Here is an 18,662-nt window from a genome sequence, read left to right on the forward strand (position 1 = left end):
GTGTAGGTCCTCTTCGTACCGCCAAAACAGCGCCAACCCGCATCTCATAAAATCATGCAGATAAATGTCAGGAGCTTCAGTTAATGTTCACATCAACCATCAGAATGGGGAAAACATTTGATCTCAGTGATTTGCATTATTTTATGCACTGCACTGCTGCCACACAATTGGCTGATTAGATAATCGCATGGATGATTGTTGGTGCCAGATGGGCTGGTCTGAGTATTTCTGTAACTGCTGATCTCCTGGGAGTTTCACACACAACAGTCTCTAGAATTTACTCAGAATGGTGCCAGAAACAAAAAACATCCAGTGAGCGGCAGTTCTGAGGACGGTAATGCCTTGTTGATGAGAAAGGTCAACAGAGAATGTCCAGACTGGTTCGAATTGATAAAGTCTACGGTAACTCAGATAACCGCTCTGTACAATTGTGGTAAGAAGATTATCATCTCAGAATGCTATTCTGAGATGCGAGTTGGCACTGTTTTGGCGGCACGAGGGGGACCTACACAATATTAGGCAGGTGGTTTTAATGTTGTGGCTGATCTGTGTGTGTATATATATATATATATATATATACTATATATATATATATATATATATATATATATATATATATATATATATATATATAGTATATATATTATTTTTAGCCGCAGGACTAATAGTGATGATGTATGATGAGTAAAGTGGTTGTTTAGTTAAGTGATTTAGTAGTATTGTCTTGTATAGTGAAATGTGTTTGCAGTTTATATACCTGTGTGGGGTTTTTAGTTGTGTTGCAGTAGTAGGACTCCAGTGTTTGATTGTGTGCAACTCGCCGTCTGACAGTTTCTTTAACGCCCAGCAATGAGGCTAGCGGTGTAGCAACAACCCTAAACATAAAAACAGAGAGATTGAGAGAGTGTATAACATAATTTTCTGCAAATATGTCGTGTTTTTGGAATGAGCTGGTTTTGACGTCAAAATGTAAACAGACATGCACACAACACATATGCACCTTGAACAAGCCAGCAGAACACCAGTAAAAGTGTTTACATGCAAAGCGAAAATGAAAATGTGTGCCAATAGGGTTTTGCTTGCCCCGATGACTCCACCCTGATGCCCTAACTGATACACAAGCATATCTGAGTACCCATGCATTTTCTTAGTCTGTCAAATTTTTGTATCGTTTTAGCCTATTTATTGCACTTTCTTTCACAACCATGTTTTATTTATTTAAAAAAGGGTATTTTGTTGTATTGCTTCTTTCCTGTTTTAATGTGTTTGCTCTATTGATTTTGGATGGACCCTGGATTCATTTATGATTAGGAACTTTAGACTGTGACTTAAAACCCACTGAGCTGCCTCACTGTCTACTTCCTTCATTGGCAGCTGCCCTGTAAGACCTGTTTCATGCACACTTTGTCTTTGAGGCATGAGAAGTGTTGCTGGTGTGCGTTTAGCTTTCACACTCACAGCAAAAAAATAAAGTGATTTCTGGGTTACTACATTTCAGTAGTTCCTTTGTAATGGCAATCAATTATAAAACAGTTAGAGGGAGTGGGAAATTGAGAATTATAACCTGATCTTCATGAAAGACATGAGGATGAGGTTCACATTTACATTTAAATGTTTGAAATTAATTGACAAGGAACAGAACCTAAACCTCAAATTGTAGAATATAAACAGCTTTATTATCTGTGTTCAGTCTGATTTACTGGATAGAAAGTACTGTTCGTGTCATGTACCTAGAAGACAGAAAGACAGAAGGACATAAAGAGGAAGACATGAGAAGGGGGAAAATGAAGGTGTGATTTGGACCAAAGTTTGTACCCACCTCTCAAAGACCTGTCGAACCATAAGAAACAAAAGGCCGATTGGCAGTGCCACCCACAAATCCCGAGCCTTTGCGTAGACGCGCCCATCTCGGTCTTCCAGGTCTGCCCATCCCAAACCTTCTGGAAACCAGAGACGCTCCTGCCAGAACACTCCGCTCAACCATCCCAACATACTGCCAAGAACAAAGAGAGAGCGAGTTTAGAGTGCAAGGGATGACGTGAAATGTAGACCATGAAAAAACATCTATTAATAATCGAATGATGCAGAAACTAAATTATAAGGAACTTCAGGGGAGAACTACAGCAGATTTTATTTGCTAGGGTGTTCTGTGTGGCTACATACTGGCCCAAGTCAAAAGAGCTCACCTCCAAGTCTCTAAGACATTCTGGGCCTGTATTCACAATGTTTTGATCTTAGCACTAGGAGTTTTCCAGAGAGTTCCTAGATAGGAGTTTTTGCTTAAAACCTATTCACAAAACTGCTAAGTGCAAGTTTTAGTAAGAAAATCTTAAGATAAGAGTAAGGCAGTGTTGACCTCATTGCTATGGATGACTCTTTTAAATCGCCCAAAGTGACTGGTAGACAGGGAAATGCAATTTATCAGCAAATTCCTCATAGACAGATAGCGGGATATATATAACAAATATAACATTTACAGACAGACAGACAGACAGATAGATAGATAGATATGTTTTGGTTGATGAATATTTCTTCATCCTGTGTTGATGCAATGAAACAAGCATGAGTCCCGACCACTGTATGGACTACACTGTGTAGCTCTGCGATGGCCATGAATGCCGCCTTTTTTCTCTGAAGTGAGCGTGCATCCACAAGAAAACATACACTATGAATTGTCAGACGATGTGCAGTCAGGAGAGGACATATGATAGATGATTCAGCTGACAGATGACAGACACTCCCAATTCATCCACACTACACAGTTTCACTTTGCCTGTGGCCAGAGAGTGCAAAGTTGTTAAAATGTATCTCCGGTGTAATTGGGTTGTGTCGGTTTGTGGGAGAGTTAACTGCATCTCTGACTAACTTTACAATAATGAAAACAATGAGATTCAGACAATACCATTTTTAAAGGTCAATGTCAATATTATAATGTTTATAATATTATAATGTTATATTATTAAAATACATCAACTCAATTGTGATTCAAATGATACATTTTTAAAAGGTTGATGACATAATAATATTCTAAAACATTGTTTTTAATGTGGATTGACGACAGCAGGCATGCTTCGGATTATTTGTGAGTCACTCTTAGGGATTTAGAAGTCCTCAGGAGGATTTCTAAGCTGTCATGGGTTTAGGAGCTCTTTTAAGCGTTAAAATGCTTCATGAATTACTCTTAGATGAAAATTTTACGAGCCCTAAAATTAGGAGTGACGCCCCTAATTTTTAAGAGTTGCTCTTACATTTCCACATTAGGAGCTACACTTCGCCTTAAGATTTTTTGTGAATATGGGCCCAGTAGCCGTTTGCATAAAACTTTTCAGAAATGCTCCTGATGATAGTCTTAAGCTTTGATTTAAGTGTCAAAAAATTCTTAGCAAAGAGTAGGACTTGTTTAAGAGTAGGAGTTTTTTATAAGATGCTAAAAGCAACTTTCAGCAAAGTGTAAGACTGAATCTTAAGTGTTGTGAAATAAGGACTAGACTAGGGTGATGGCTTCTCAAATTGGCTGCCCTTAAACAATTAATCAGCCAACAGTGAGCCTGCAAGGGTAATTACTGTATGTCCCAATTGGTATGATTTAGTCATTAAATCACTCAAATTTTCTGTTGATTAATTATTTGGTTAATCAAATGAGAAAGCCAATTTTAATTTCCTGTATTTTAAAAACGTAATTCCACATCTTGCCAAATGTTGTCCTCAAACAATGTGCAAAAAAAATTTGAAGACTTGCTTGCTGTTTTGGACAAGCCGGTTCTCCCAATGGCCAGTCCGCCACTGCATGAAACCCCCCTTGTTCAGCACCAGTTGTTCACACCTCAGACTTAATAAAAGGGTCATGAAATGGGCGTGAAAACATGTAAAAATGTGAGTGGGTATTGGGTTGGATGGGGGAAGGAAGGGGGTCAAACACAACAACTCACTTACGATACACTCACGATAGAGATGACTTAACATCAAAATGTGAGCAGAGAGACAAAAACAAACATACACTCGTAGATATTTATTCTTGCAAGGAGTGTTTCAGGTTTAAAACAAGTTAAACTATTGAGAGCATTTGTAGCATAATGTTGATAACCACAGAGAATACTTTCGACTCATCTTTCTTATTCTGAAGAAAAATAAATGCGTGCAGTAAAGCACATATAATGGAAGTAAATGGGTCCAATATGTCAGTTCTGCGCCACCAGTGGCACCAAATGGAATTGCACAAATAAACACTGCTTTCAAAACAGCCTTCTGAATATGAATTTTTCCAAGCCTTCTGAATTTTCAGAAAGTCACAACACTTTTGAGGGAATACTTAGCAAACAAATATAGTTGTACTTGCCACTAAATCCCTCAAACAAATCTCTTGAATATCTCTCCAAGAACCCACAGTCTGTTCACTAACTATCTGATCCATATTGCATAGAAAAGTGGCAAGCACTTTCTCAATCTCACATGCTATGATCTGATTGGTCAGTGTTAGAGTTAGTCTGGTTTCAGACTCACTTATGATTCTGGTGAACCCAGGTTAATTTCCGTACATCTTGTGTCATCACAAACACGCACAGTGCACATGATGGATAACACAATGAGGGTTGTTTTATTTGTGTGCTTTTATATTAATTTGGTTCCATTATGCACCCGGAATGAATTACACTTGTGCTTCTGTGCATCGCATGATGTAATTCAGCACATGTGCACGTTGATTATCTGCTGACTTTTATGAGGAGACAGCAGATTGCAAGCAATGCATTTGCAGCCCTGCTTATATTGCATGCTCTTGCAAAGTAAACCAAAAAATGAAAAAACTAATTCCACATCTAATATTTAATTGCTACTTTTAAAAATACTATGTATTTGCATGGATTTCACCAAAGCCCTGTGTAGACGCTGTAGGAGTCCATTTGTTAAATTCATCAATATTTACTGTGTGTGTTGAAGTTAAAATATTTCATAATGTAAGACTCTCCTTTTACATATTCACATATTTACACATTTATTACCAATTTATTGATATGTTTGTTGTTTATATGCATAATTTGTACTTTTATGTACTACTATTTACAAGTATTTACTGTACATTGAGTTTGCATTGATATATAGCCTAACACAAGCGCTAAAATGGTACTGTCTCTTTAAAAATACAGGCAGTTCAACACGTCTCACATAAGTGTTTTGATTGAGCGGATTCTTTACCCCATGAGTGCTATGTGCGAATGTTCCTTTTGACTTTTTGATCAACATTTGATGAAATAATAGAAAGGATATTAAAATTATTCAATGAAAATGGATTCTGCAAGGATCTCTTCTTTGGACACACAATGCAAGGAGCGATTAAAACCAAACGTTTACTCTCATATACGGTTAAACTGGGAATGTTGTGAAAACAGAGGTGACCTCGTTAAATGCAATGTAAATGTGACTATGGCATTTCAAGGCTCAACTAAAGCAATGGTAACATTCATGACAACTTGAGTCCGGACCCACTGAGCCAGATAAGTTCAATTTCCTTTAGATTTGTAAGTGAATTGTAGACTCTAGAGCAGGGGTGTCCAAACTTTTTCTATTGGCTGCCAAATGCAGAACAAATGTTGCGGCCGCATCACTGTAATAATTCAAAAAGGGCTAGATGCTACTAGATTGCCACTTTGCATCATCTACATATTGTATGTTCATATTGTATACTTAATATTGTGCAAGTTTTAATAGTTTTAATCACACTTTGTGCTCTATGGTAATTTTGGGTAGGCCCAACATGTTAATAAAGTATAGGCTATTTCACTCAACAATAACGATGTGTCGTAAATGAAATATTATACTCACTTGTTCACAATTTTATCTTTTTGACCTCCATTCAGTGTCACTGCAAAGCATTGCTACTGAGGAGTGTTGGGTGTGACCATCACAATAATCAGTATCAGGTTACATTTTCCTGTTATGAAGTGATGCAAGGAATAACTCTTATCATTATTACTCTTTTCAGTAATTCAATTATATTCTCTGTTCTGTTGTTACTTGCACTACAAATACAATTTGAATTTGATCAAAATTACTGCGCTCCCTTTAACTTTGTAGACGCGCATGTGCAAGCTGAGCATGTGCAGTACAGGCACAGAAGCGCTTTCTCCTACAGTATGTCCTCACTCTCATGTGAAGCTGGGAATAATTTTTCTTGTTTCAATGAAACGTCAGAACGAACCAATTAATAACAACTGATTAAACTTCCCAGTGCTACATAGGCCATTCTGGAAGAGTGTGCTCGGTTTGCGCAGCCACTCACGCTACACAATAACAGCTCTACTCAGGTGTATGATGCGTGGTGTCGGGACATTTTAACGAGAACTTGTACATGAGCAAAGTATCTTTACTCTGATACAATTTACTTGATACAAATCCTTTAACAACTGCATCATTCTTTATGAGTAAATAATGACATAATTGTTATTTTTGGGTGAACTCTACCTTTAAATTTAACTAATTATATTAAAAAAGCAATATTCCGGGGCCTGGGTAGCTCAGTGTTAAAGACGCATGGGGTAACCTCCTCGTGGTCGCTATAATGTGGTTTGCTCTCAGTGGGGCACGTGGTGAGTTGTGCGTGGATGCCGTGGTGGATGGCGTGACATTCTATGTCTCTGTGGTAACGTGCTCAACAAGCCACATGATAAGATGCGCAGGTTGACAGTCTCAGAGGAGGCAACTGAGATTCATCCTCCGCCACCCGGATTGAGGCGAGTCACTACGCCACCACGAGGACCTAGAGCGCATTGGGAATTGGACATTACAAATTGGGAAGAAGCAATATTCCAGGATCAACAACAGCATTTGTGGCATAATGTTAATTACCACAATAATTATTTTTGACTCATCTCTCCTTTTCTTTAAAAAAAAACAAAAACAAGAATGCAGGTGAGGCACTTACAATGGAAGTGAATGGGGCCAATGTTTGGAGGGTTTAAAAGCAGAAATGTGAAGCTTATCATTTTATTAAAGCACTTACATTCATTCTTCTGTCAAAACTCGTGAATTATTTGAGCTGTAAAGTTGTTAAATCGTTGTTTTATAGCCGTTTAGGTTTTAAGGGTTTACGCCGTTACATCGTCATGACAACTAAGTTGTAAAATTGAATAGAACTTTACACAGAAAAGGTTAGTAAGAGATTTCATCAGACTAAAATTATGTTAACACACATATTGTTTACACCTTGTGGCTACACTTTTGAAACAGATATTAACGTTTATGGATTGGCCCCCATTCACTTCCATTGTAAGTGCCTCACTGTAACCCAAATTTTTGCGAGACAAGTCGAAATGAACTTTTGTGGTAATCAGTATTATGTCACAAATGCTGTTGATTGAGCTTAACTTGTATTGAACCTGAAAAATTTCTTTAAGACAGTGAATGAAGGCAAGGCAAGTATGGCCAGTGTAGTTTTACTGCTCAAAGAGCGGTCCAGTAACATATCGTAAATGTGCCCTACACAAAATCAACTCACTATCCTTAAAACAACCTGTTTGTCGGTCCAAGTCTAACTTGTTCCATAACTGAAAGTAAAAATGTGTTTTTAGAGGTGACAATGCAATAAAACTGCAAACATACTGGGGCTACCAAAACAGCATCATACAATATAGTTTTAATAAGTTCAGTTTAAAGGTCTTGCTGTGTTGTTTCAGTACTTGTGTGAATGTAAGCATTCCTTTTCACCACAGTCAGACACGCCTGTGAGGTGTCAGCCGCCCCATCCACCTCACTACAGCCTGCATCCTCAACTCTCATTGGCTGCTCAGGTCACGTGACTCTACTCTGACCATTCTCTTCTGAACCTATCAGTGCACTGTGTGTGTGTGTATGGTAGGAAAGTGAGGAAGTGTGGTGAGTGTTTTGTGAGGAACGTGGGTTTGTTGAGTGCTAGACACTCTGCAGAGTGACTGATTAAATGATACACTCTGTATGTACAGTAGTATTAAATGGTGACTCTTACTAATGTTTGAACGTGTGTGTTTCGGAAAGTATTGTACTGTATAGTTGACAGTTTATCAAAGAGTCTTGATAAATATTAAGAAACAGGCACTGTTCAATACAGTCTATCTATAGAACACACAGACATGAATAAAAATGCCTTATGCAACTCCCGTTTGACTCATCCCATATGTCTGACAAGGTTAGGATGTCTAATAACAGCAGAATCAGTGCCAACAGAGACATGAAACCAATCATCATTCAACAATGTCAAATACACTGGCCACCATGAATTGTATATTATAGTTAACTGTATTGTATAATAATGTGTCTATCATAGTATTGAACACTTTTTTCAAAAGTCATTTGTTTGCATTGGCTACCTTATTGAAATAGTTAATGATTTGTTAATGCTTCTTTCTATGTATTTTTCTGCTTATGTCTGTTTAGTGTGACTTCTATTTGTGAAATGTATTTTGTGTTTCATTTAAAGGAATGTTTCAATACAGGTTAAGCTCTGTGGACAACATACTGTATGTGACATGCTGTTGATTACCTCAGAAAATACTTTCAACAATCAAAAATGGGGCATTGCACTTACAATGGAAGTCTATGGGGCAAGACATAGACTATTGCCCCATAGAGGATAAGAATAAATGTTAAAATACACGATGTTTTGAAAATGTAGCCACATTTCAGCATGTTAACAGGAGACTTGTCTGATAAAATCACTTGCTAACCTTGTTTGTGTGTTTTTCTGTCATAGTCTCCTGTCATGACTAAAGCCAATAAACCCTGTAACTTTCCAGACTGATCTCACAGAGAAATCAGAAACAGTTGGTTGACTTTTCTTGAGCTAAACTCGGTCTGTGCTTCCAGAAATTTGAAACACTGCCTTCAGTGGCCGAAGCAGGAAGTGTTTTTGAATACACGGGCACATGTAAGATCCAGTTTCCAGGTGAAGTCCCCACAGTGGGGCACCAAAAGCGAGTTGTAAAGCAAGTTGTTTTTTAGCTGTAAAGGCAGTAATATAAAGAAGACAAATCCATATTTTATTAACTTTACTCACAAACCCAAAACCTAAACCTAACCGCCAGTAGAGCAAAAATGTATTCTTAGAGGGAAAATGAAACCACCAAATTATATTCATTACTGATTATGCAAACACGATTATTTCTTGGTTTCAACGCAGGACGAGAACCCGGATCTCCAATGCTGCTCATGCAACACACTTCTGGAGGAGAAGGTATTTATACAAGAGTAACTATTCTTGCAAAGAGTATTTACATAATCACTATCCTACCACATCAATACCACTTTACACACAGTTGTTGATGTGGTAATCATACATCCTGTTGAATCACACTGAAAACCTAAATATGTTGCCTTTACTCAACTGATTGTGTAAACTCGTTCCCTCAATTTAATTGAGCAATGGCGTCTCCAAAACTTGTGTAATTTAGTTAACTTAAAGGGATAGTTCACCCAAAAATGAAAATGCTTTCATCATTTACTCACTCTCATGCCATCCCAGATGAGTATGACTTTCTTTCTTCAACAGAACACAAATGAAGATTTTTAAAAACACGAAAGTCACTTGTCATAACTAGACTGGACTACTGTAACACTCTCATTGCAGGCCTCCCTGCATGTGCAATTAGACCCCTGCAAATGATCCAGAATGCAGCAGCGTCTGGTCTTTAATCAACCAAAGAGAGCGCATGTTACACCACTCCTTGTCTCTCTTCACTGGCTGCCAGTTGATGCATGTATCAAGTTCAAGGCTATGATGCTGGCATACATAACAGTCACTGGGTCTGTTCCAGCATACCTAAAATCATTTCTGCAGAGCTACGCACCCACTAGAAGCCTGCGGTTGGCTAAGGAACGTCGCCTTGTTGTACCAACACAAAGAGGCACCAAAACACTTTCCCGAGCTTCATCATACCACGTTGGTGGAATGACTTTCCCAACTACATCCGTGAAGCTGACTCTCTTTCTTTCTTCAAAAAATGGCTAAAAACACATCTTTTCCATGAGCACTTAACCAGTCACAAAAAAAAAAAAAATAATTCCTTGTTGCACATTAATCTGTTTTGAATGCTATTCTGATGCTAGTGAAACTTTGTAATATGGCACTTTTCGTACCACTGTCTCCTTAAGATGATTCGCTTATGTTTTTCCTCTTTTGTAAGTCGCTTTGGATAAAAGCGTCTGCCAAATGAATAAATGTAAATGTAGAAGAATATCTCAGCTCTGTAGGTCCATACAATGCAAATGGATGGGTGCCAACATTTTGAAGACTTAAATATTGATCTGTTTCTCACCCACACCTTTCATATCACTTCTGAAGATGTGGATTAAACCACCAGAGTTGTCTGGAGTACTTTTATGTTTCCTTTATGTGATTTTTGGATCTACAAAGGTCTGCTCACCATTCACTTTCATCGTATGGACCTACAGAGATGAGATATTCTTCTAAAAATCTTAATTTGTGTTCTGCTGAAGAAATAAAGTCATACACATCTGGAATGCCAGGAGGGTGAGTAAATGATGAGAGAATTTTCATTTTTGGGTGAACTATCCCTTTAAGTCTATACAGTAGATTTTTAAGATTTATACTTTGATATTTAAGTCATGAGCTCAAAACTTGACATTTCAAGTAATGTTTAATTAAGACAACTTGATTTTTCCAGTAATGACAATATTAGGGTTTACAGTGCACAGCAGGTTGAACAACTCAAGTGATGGATGACTGCAGGTTCATCAGCAGCACAAGAGTTTTTGCTTAGTAATGGTGAGTCTTTCATGATGGTCAATAACTGACCAAAGAACTGAAGATGATTAAACTAATCAAACGTTCAGCCTGGTCAATGTTTGCAAAAAGAAGTTATATAGGAGGAGTCAAATGTGTATCATTGGCCCTGTGTAAACTTGCTTGCTCTATGTAGAAATTACATTGAGGTTGAGCTGAGGGGGTATTAAATGTTGATTTGGCCGAAGATACTTTTGTTTAGGCAGCACTGGTGTGTCTTTATAATTCCAACGGATAGCTAATTTGCCTACCGAGTCAATTAACTAAATCTGTGGTTTCTAATTCCCCTTCAGACTGTTTTTGTTCCAGTCGTGGAGTAAAAGAACTAAAACAAACCAAATTTTACCACTACACAAATACACTTGAGCCAAGAAGTACAAGATATGCTCTATTAACAGCATCTGTGACATTAGCATAGACAGTCATTTTCAATCAAAATTCAGGTTTACAGTAATGGACTTACAATGGAAGTCTATGGGGCAAAACAATCCTAAAACTACAAGCAGAAATATGCAGCTCGTGAAATACATTGAATATGAAAGGAATATTCTGGGTTCAATACAAGTTAAGTTCAATCGAAAGCATTTGTGGCATAATGTTGATTACCACAAAAAATTATTTCAACTTAAAATTGGATATAGGCTAACTTTACACAGAAAAGCTTAGTAAGCGATTTTATCACAGTGTTACATGTTACACGCATATTGTTTTTGTCTTGTGGATATACTTTTGAAACTGTGAGTATTTTAATGTTTACGGATTGGCTCCATTTACTTCCATTGTAAGTTCCTCACTGTAACCTCCATTTTTGCTTTTTTTTTAAGAAAAGGAGGGACGAGTCTAAATAAATGTTTATGCTAATCAACATTGTGCCACAAATTCTGTCGATTGAGCTTAACTTGAATTAAACCCAAAATAATAGTTTAATTCTACTGTACAAAAATGTCACGTCACATTTTTATATAATTCATATTGTGTGAAAGTCACAGTGTTTACTGCATTTAAATGGTTTATCACACTAGTATCGTGCCAACATGTGTAATGTTTAAGTCTTGTGTCTATACTTGAACAGATTAAACAGAACTCGGAATATTCCTTTAAATTTCCATCAGTGGTCCTTCATGTCTGGAGGTGGAAACCAGCGGGAAAAAAATTATCATTTTGATATACAGACAACAAATCAATTACTTCAAACAATTCCCCATGAAACCAGAAGAGATCAATGCAAAGTTGTTATCTCTCAGAGAAAACAATAAAAGATATGTTTGATGGATGTGGGCAAATTTGTGGTAAAAAACATTTCAAGAATTGCATAGCCCCTGTAACATTAAGGGGAGTGATTTTGCATTGCTGTCTGGTTCATTTGGGTATTAAATTAGACTCCTGCAGTAAGACTCTGACATAAAGCTTTTAAATGGAAAACATTCAAACAAAATGGCAGGCGTTTAGTGCAGTACTAAATTTTTACAGCTCTAACACTCAAGTTCCCACAGCGTCTTTATGCTGATGGGTAACTAGTCATTTATTAGACACAAGTGGACTATTGGTAATCATATTAAGAGCTCCAGATGATGAATACATAGGGGAGTCAGGGGCTAGTTGTCACAAGTGCTACAATATATCTCAGTAACTATAAGGTTTTGAGTGAAAAGTCCAATTGTCACAGTCGGGTCTGACTGTGCCTCCCCTGATTGTCTCATCTGAGTGTCATGTCTGTGTGTGTTGGTGTTTTCCCTCATGTGTTCCAGGTGCCGCCAGTGGGTGATTGGCATTTCCATGGGAACGCTGAATGCCTAGCTCATCAGCGAACCGACGGCACCAGTCCCTCTTTATTTTCCTCCTTATTTTTAACCCCCCTCGTGTTTCTTGTCTTTCTGAATTCTTTTGTTTGTCCGCATGTGCTGCCAGTCTGTTCCCTCTATCTATTGATCTGCTACGAGATTGTTCAGTCAGTTCTAGTATTATTACTAGTTCTGCTTTTGGTTCCCCTGTTTCTCCATCGAGAGAGTTTTTGTTTGTATTTTGCCTTTGTTTAATAAAGATCATTTTTGTTTTCCATCTCTGCATTTGGGACCTTAATCTCTGCAACATTATTGTGACAGAAGAAATCAGCCACAGACGGAGGTGTATTTTTTTTTTAAGAAATCTGGTTCTCCTGCATGCCAGCGTGCGGCGCATGTCAAGAGGCTGTACAGGCTACAGCAGGACAAGTTTGTGTGGGGGTATGCATTACAATGTTTGGCTTTATCCTCGGGTCTGGAATACAATCAGGCCTGCCTTATTGAGCTTTTTATTGAGTCCATTAAATTGTGTGTCCCAGATCAGGGTGAGAGTGGAAGTCTTCTCGAGACCATCAGGCTGGCCATGAAATGGGATGAGTTTATTACAGCCAGTGCCTCGGAGGACTTTCAATCTTCATTTAAACATGAGGATGATGACACCCCCCACACGAAAGTGGATGCCTCAGCCACTGCCTCCGCGCCTCAGATTAGGAGGAGGAGAAGGAAGAAGCCCTGCCCATTGGCTGAGCCCACTGACAGCCTGGAGGCATTGGTTCACGCTGCTGACCGCCAGGGGGTGGAGGAGCCCACTGCTGACCCCCAGGGGCAGAGGAGCCCGCTGCTGACCACCAGGGGGAGGAGGAGCCCACTGCTGACCTCCAAGGGGTGGTGGAGCCTGCTGCTGACCGGCAGGGGGTGGTAGCCATTCCTGCAGCAGTACTTCTGACCGTCCGGAAGAGGAGGAGGAGGAGAGGGGCCCCTGCTCCCCGCCGCTGCCAGCATCCTCGCCCACGGAGACCGTTCCCCTGCAGCTGCCAGCGTTCACGGTCACGGAGGCCGTTCCCCTGCCGCTGCCAGCGTTCACGGGCACGGAGGCCGTTCCCCTGCCGCTGCCAGCATTCACGGCAACGGAGGCTGTTCCCCAGGCACTGCCATGGCTCCCGACCACGGCGGCCATCGCTGAGCCTGTCCAGTTCCCTGTGGTCATCAAGTCTGTCCAGTTCTCTGAGGCCATTGAAAAGCCTGTCCAGTTCCCTGTGGTCATCAAGTCTGTCCAGTTCCCTGAGACCGGTGACGAGCCCGTCCTGTTCCCTATGGTCGTCGACGAGCCCATCCAGTTCCCTGAGGCCGTCGACGAGCCAGTCCAGTTCCCTGTGGCCATTGACGAGCCTGTCCAGTTCCCTGTGGTCATCAGTCTGTCCAGTTCCCTGAGGCTTTTGACGAGCCTGTCCAGTTCCCCGTGGCAGCTGTCCAGTCTGTCCAGTCCCAAGTGGCCGCAGCCCACTCGTCTGACCCCTGCCCAGAGGTAGCCCAAGTCCAGTCTGACCCATGCTCAGCAGTCACCCACATCCCCCTACCTGGATCCAAATCCCTGGTCACCAGACCATGTCCCTTTCCTGAGGCCCCTTCCAAGGCCACCGGACCCATTCCCCTCACTGAAGCCTCCTCCCAGGCCACCGGATCCAGCTCTCTTCCTTAAACCTCCTCCCTGGTCCCTCCACCAGTTCCACCTTGGACTGCTTTGCTGGTTTCTCCCTGGTATCCTTCCCTTTCTTTTGTTCTTTCTGTTCCGTGTTAGTGCCTGTTCTGTTTGTCTTGTCTGTTGTTTGATGTTCCCCTTTTACGACACCAGGTGGCAACCCTTTGAGGGGGAGAAGTGTCCGGATCCTGTCACTTTGATAGTCATGTTTATTGTGGTGACAGTATCCTGACACTCATGTTCTGTGTCAGTGTTGAGTGCATGGCTCAGTGTTATTCTTTTGGCCATGTGCTCTATCTGTCTTTGTTTTTGTCTCTGTGTGGGCACACAGCTTCGGTTTTGGTTTCCTTGCCGTGCGGTCAGTCTTCGGTCAGTTTTATGTTTCATGTTCGGAGCATGGTGTCTGGGTCCTGACTCTTCTGTCTGGTTCAGTTTCGGTTCTGTGTCGAGATCCGGACACTCATGCTCCATGTCTTGTTTTTCTTTCCACCCTCCATCCCTCGTCAGTCCCTCTTGTATTGGTTTATCTGTTGTGGATGCCAGGAGGTGTCTGTCAGGGGAGGGGTTCTGTCTGAGTGTCATGTCTGTGTGTGTCTGTGTTTTCCCTCATGTGTTTCAGGTGCTGCCAGTGGGTGATTGGCATTTCAGTGGGAACGCCGAGTGCTCAGCTCATCAGTGGACTGACGGCACCAGTATCTCGTTATTTACCTCCTTATTTTAACCCCCCTTGCTTTTCTTGTCTTTGCTAAATTCTTTTGTTTGTCTGCATGTGCTGCTGGTCTGTTCCCTCTATCTATTGATATGCTACGAGATTGTTTGGTCAGTTCTAATATTATTACTAGTTCTGTTTTTCGTTTCCCCTTTTCTCCATCAAGAGAGTTTTTGTTTGTATTTTGCCTTTATTAAACAAAGTCCATTTTTGTTTTCCATCTCTGCATTTGGGTCCTTCATCTCTGTAACATTGTGACACCAGTTATACAATATGTTTTCTTTAGCAGAGGTTTTGTATGTTGGTTTCAAACACCCAGTTCAAAACCCTCTATAATAACAATTTCTTTTATGAATTCTGTCCTCCAAATCAGTATTTTAATATCACATTTTTATAGCTGTTGGGTAAACAAATAATCACAATAAAACCCCACTTGCAAGGGTCAACTATATCCTGTAAGTAGAATTGTTTCTTGTTTTTCCAACCTCTTATAAATTCCTTTCTTCCATGGAACAAAAAAGGAGATATTCTGCAAAATGTTAGCCTCAGTCACCATTAACTTTTATTGTTTAAAATAAAGATGACTTAACATTCTCCCTTTTGTGTTTTATGGATGAAAAAAGTCACATGAGTTTGGAACAACATGATGGGAAATGATGATAAAGTTTTCATTTTTGGGTGAACTGTTGAACTGTTATCCCTTTAACTGAAACATTGAACTATTTTCTCATGACAAGGTATTTCAGATTGGGACGATTTGTTACACGTTTTAACTTTATGAATTACACTTTTTTTTGGGCAATTTTGTAAGTTACCTTTTACATTTTTGCTGTTTCATGAGTTCATTTGTGTGTCTTAATTGTTTTACTGTTTAAATTTGGCTGGAAAGCCTATAATACGCTGCTGAGGCAGGTTCCATTGTGACAACTTACCCTATAAATATGACAGCATGCCCCGCTATTGGGGCAATGTGTGTTGAATGAACTGTATTATTTCTTCTCAAGCAATAATGGTGGAAATGTCAATAGCTTTCTGTAGTCAAGATTTTAAGTTAAGCTATACAGGAACTGACTTTCAAAAATAGATCTATTCTGAGAAATATTGAGTATGACAACTAGCCCCAGTCTATCCTATTTGTGTTTCTCACTTCTGGAGCATTATTGATTCTATTTAGGTCCAAGTTAAAGGTTTCCGGATGTGCCGAAGTGTATGCTGGTCTTTAGTAAGCTTCTCCATGCTGATGCATTATTAGTCATATAACACGCGTATGGGGTCAGAATTGTTCCTAATTAACATACAAATGGAAAGAGATTCACAAATAAAAAATGGTTCACAAATAAATTGAATGAGATCCACAAATAAATGTGAGTTTCGCAAAAATTAAATGAATTCACAAATAAAAAAGAATGAGATTTATAAATATATGTTAGGAGTTTCACAAAAATAAAGTGAATTCACAAATAAATAAAATGAGATTTGCAAATATTTTTTTTTTTACAAATATATGTTTTAACTTACAAACACAACTCTGTCCAGCATTCATTTGTGGATCGCTTACTGTGCATTTGTGACTTCTGAAACATTTCTTGCGTGAGAGCTGCAGGCAATCCACAAATAGGTGGACTCCACCCATCGTCAACTCAAGCCAATCAGATAAAGGCCACATTACTCGGATTTACTCATTATCTTCAACCAATCACGCCATCTTTTTCAGATGTTTTCCCTGTGTACTGCCCATCAACTTTGAGCACTTTACTCACCTGCTCCAAAACTCAGTGGTTCCAGCTCTAATACAGGACACCTTTTAAAATATATAATATGAGAATCTTTATTTTTCTGTTATGTCAGATTTCTTTTAAAGTGCAATGTCATGTTTTGAAATGAAAGTGCAATACAAAATTTAAATAAACCGTAACATTGTCTTTGGGCTGACTTACTTAAAAATGAAAATTCTGTCATTTACTCACACTAATGTTTTTTTTTTAAACCTGTGCTATTTAGTTTCTTCTGTGGAATATGACAATACATTGTAAAATGTAGATGCTGCTGATGAGGCTGCATTGAAAGCTGTCAGTCCCTATAATTTCCTGACATTTCCTATTGAGTTCCTCCCACAGAAACTCCTAACATATATTTATAAATCTCATTCAATTTATTTGTGAACCATTTTTTTATTTCTGAATATCTTTCCATTTGTATGTAAATATGAAACAATTCTAACCCCATACACGTGTCTCATGTGGACACTCTCACAAGTACTGAGGTCTCATTTTAGTCTTTAAAGTTTATTTATCTTGGGAATATTCTAATTACCTTTCAATACAATAATCAGTCTTGCTTGTGTTTGCCTGATAAAGTAAAAGGTGCAACATGTTATTAGATGACCTGTGATCTTAGGTAAATGTTTCATAGCAGATGGACAAAAAGTGATGACGAAAGGACAACACATGGACTCTTGAACTGTGGTCTATCAAACTATCCAAGTCAATGGACATCGTCCATGAACACACATGCACATGTTTACCTGGCTTTATGGGGAATCCCATTCTATTGTTCTCAAATCAAACTTAGTTATTAAACTAACTCTATCCAAATGCTAGCTCTACCCTTAAATAATGCAATTCGCTGTAATTACTTCCTTTTTAAATGTAGCTTACTTCTAGAGATGTTTATGTTTATCTGGCACATTTACCTTTGCAGGCAGGCCTAAATAGGAACTCCTATCGTTCTTAAATGAAACATTTATAAATAACCTTTCCCTTTGATCAGGTACCTAGACTTTTTTCTTCCATATTGAGCTAACTTCTAAAGACATTGTTTTACAATATTGTGTTGAAAATACTCAAAATTACTGAAACGCGCGCGCGTGCTGTATTGATCACAGCGCTGAGGGCGCGCTCGAGATAACGGTACCCACTTGAGTCACGAGTCTGTGTTGACGCTCGACAGAAACGCCTGAGCGTGATGATGGATGTCCGCCGCGTGTGTGACCGCTGCTCCGGGACGTCCGCTGACTTTAAAGTGCTCCGTTAGTGGATTTACGGTCCAGTCAGCCTGTTAACCACCCGCATCTCTCCTCACAACCCTCAAAAAAAGTGTTCTGGTCGGTAAAAACAGTGTAACGGAAATAGTGTCCTCACATACGCAACAACTGTGAGTTATCTGCCGACCTTCTCTTGAGCTTTAATGGTATTTCCTGACTGCGGGAAATCAGCCGTGTTTTACAGTGTTTCCACCTCCCTATCCTCGGTTTCTTCCGCTCTTTCGGTGATGATGAATGTACAGTAGTGGACAGAGAAAGAGAGAGAGGGAGGAATAACGGAACGGGAGGGACTTAAACATCATGACGCTCACGCACATGAGAGAGATAAAACTCTTCCGGACTGCAGGCCTATGAACCGTCTGATGTTTGTTAAAAAAAAAATAAAAACATACACAGCATTATTTAAAATGTATTAGAGGATATGTAATGGCTTTTCAGAAACAATTAAACAATATAAAACAACTATGAAACACAAAACATTTCATGAAACAGTAAAAACCTATACAAAAACATTGGTAATACTTTACATTAATGCTACATTGTTAAGGGTTCATTTACAAAGGGTTCATTTACAAATACATTATAAATAATTTATATGCATTTATAACAAAATGAATAAAAAGTGCGACTTTCATGCAATACCTGCCAAATAGTGAGCATTT

At 39.3% G+C, this 18,662-nt stretch overlaps 1 protein-coding gene across 1 annotated transcript in view; it reads right to left on the minus strand.

Annotated features, from left to right (window-relative positions):
• Positions 1-18,261, minus strand: part of LOC127452640 (ceramide synthase 2-like) — a 32,672-nt gene extending 14,411 nt beyond the window's left edge. The window contains exons 1-3 of the mRNA XM_051718269.1: positions 17,875-18,261; positions 1,820-1,993; positions 758-875 (exon numbers count right to left, since the gene is read on the minus strand). Of these exons, the coding sequence (XP_051574229.1) occupies positions 758-875; positions 1,820-1,992 (291 nt within the window). The 5' untranslated portion in view covers position 1,993; positions 17,875-18,261. The remainder of the gene's footprint in view (positions 1-757; positions 876-1,819; positions 1,994-17,874) is intronic.
• Between the last annotated feature and the right edge of the window lie 401 nt (positions 18,262-18,662).

The sequence above is a fragment of the Myxocyprinus asiaticus genome, chromosome 15 (assembly GCF_019703515.2).
Source record: "Myxocyprinus asiaticus isolate MX2 ecotype Aquarium Trade chromosome 15, UBuf_Myxa_2, whole genome shotgun sequence".
In the NCBI taxonomy this organism is placed as follows: Eukaryota; Metazoa; Chordata; class Actinopteri; order Cypriniformes; family Catostomidae; genus Myxocyprinus; species Myxocyprinus asiaticus.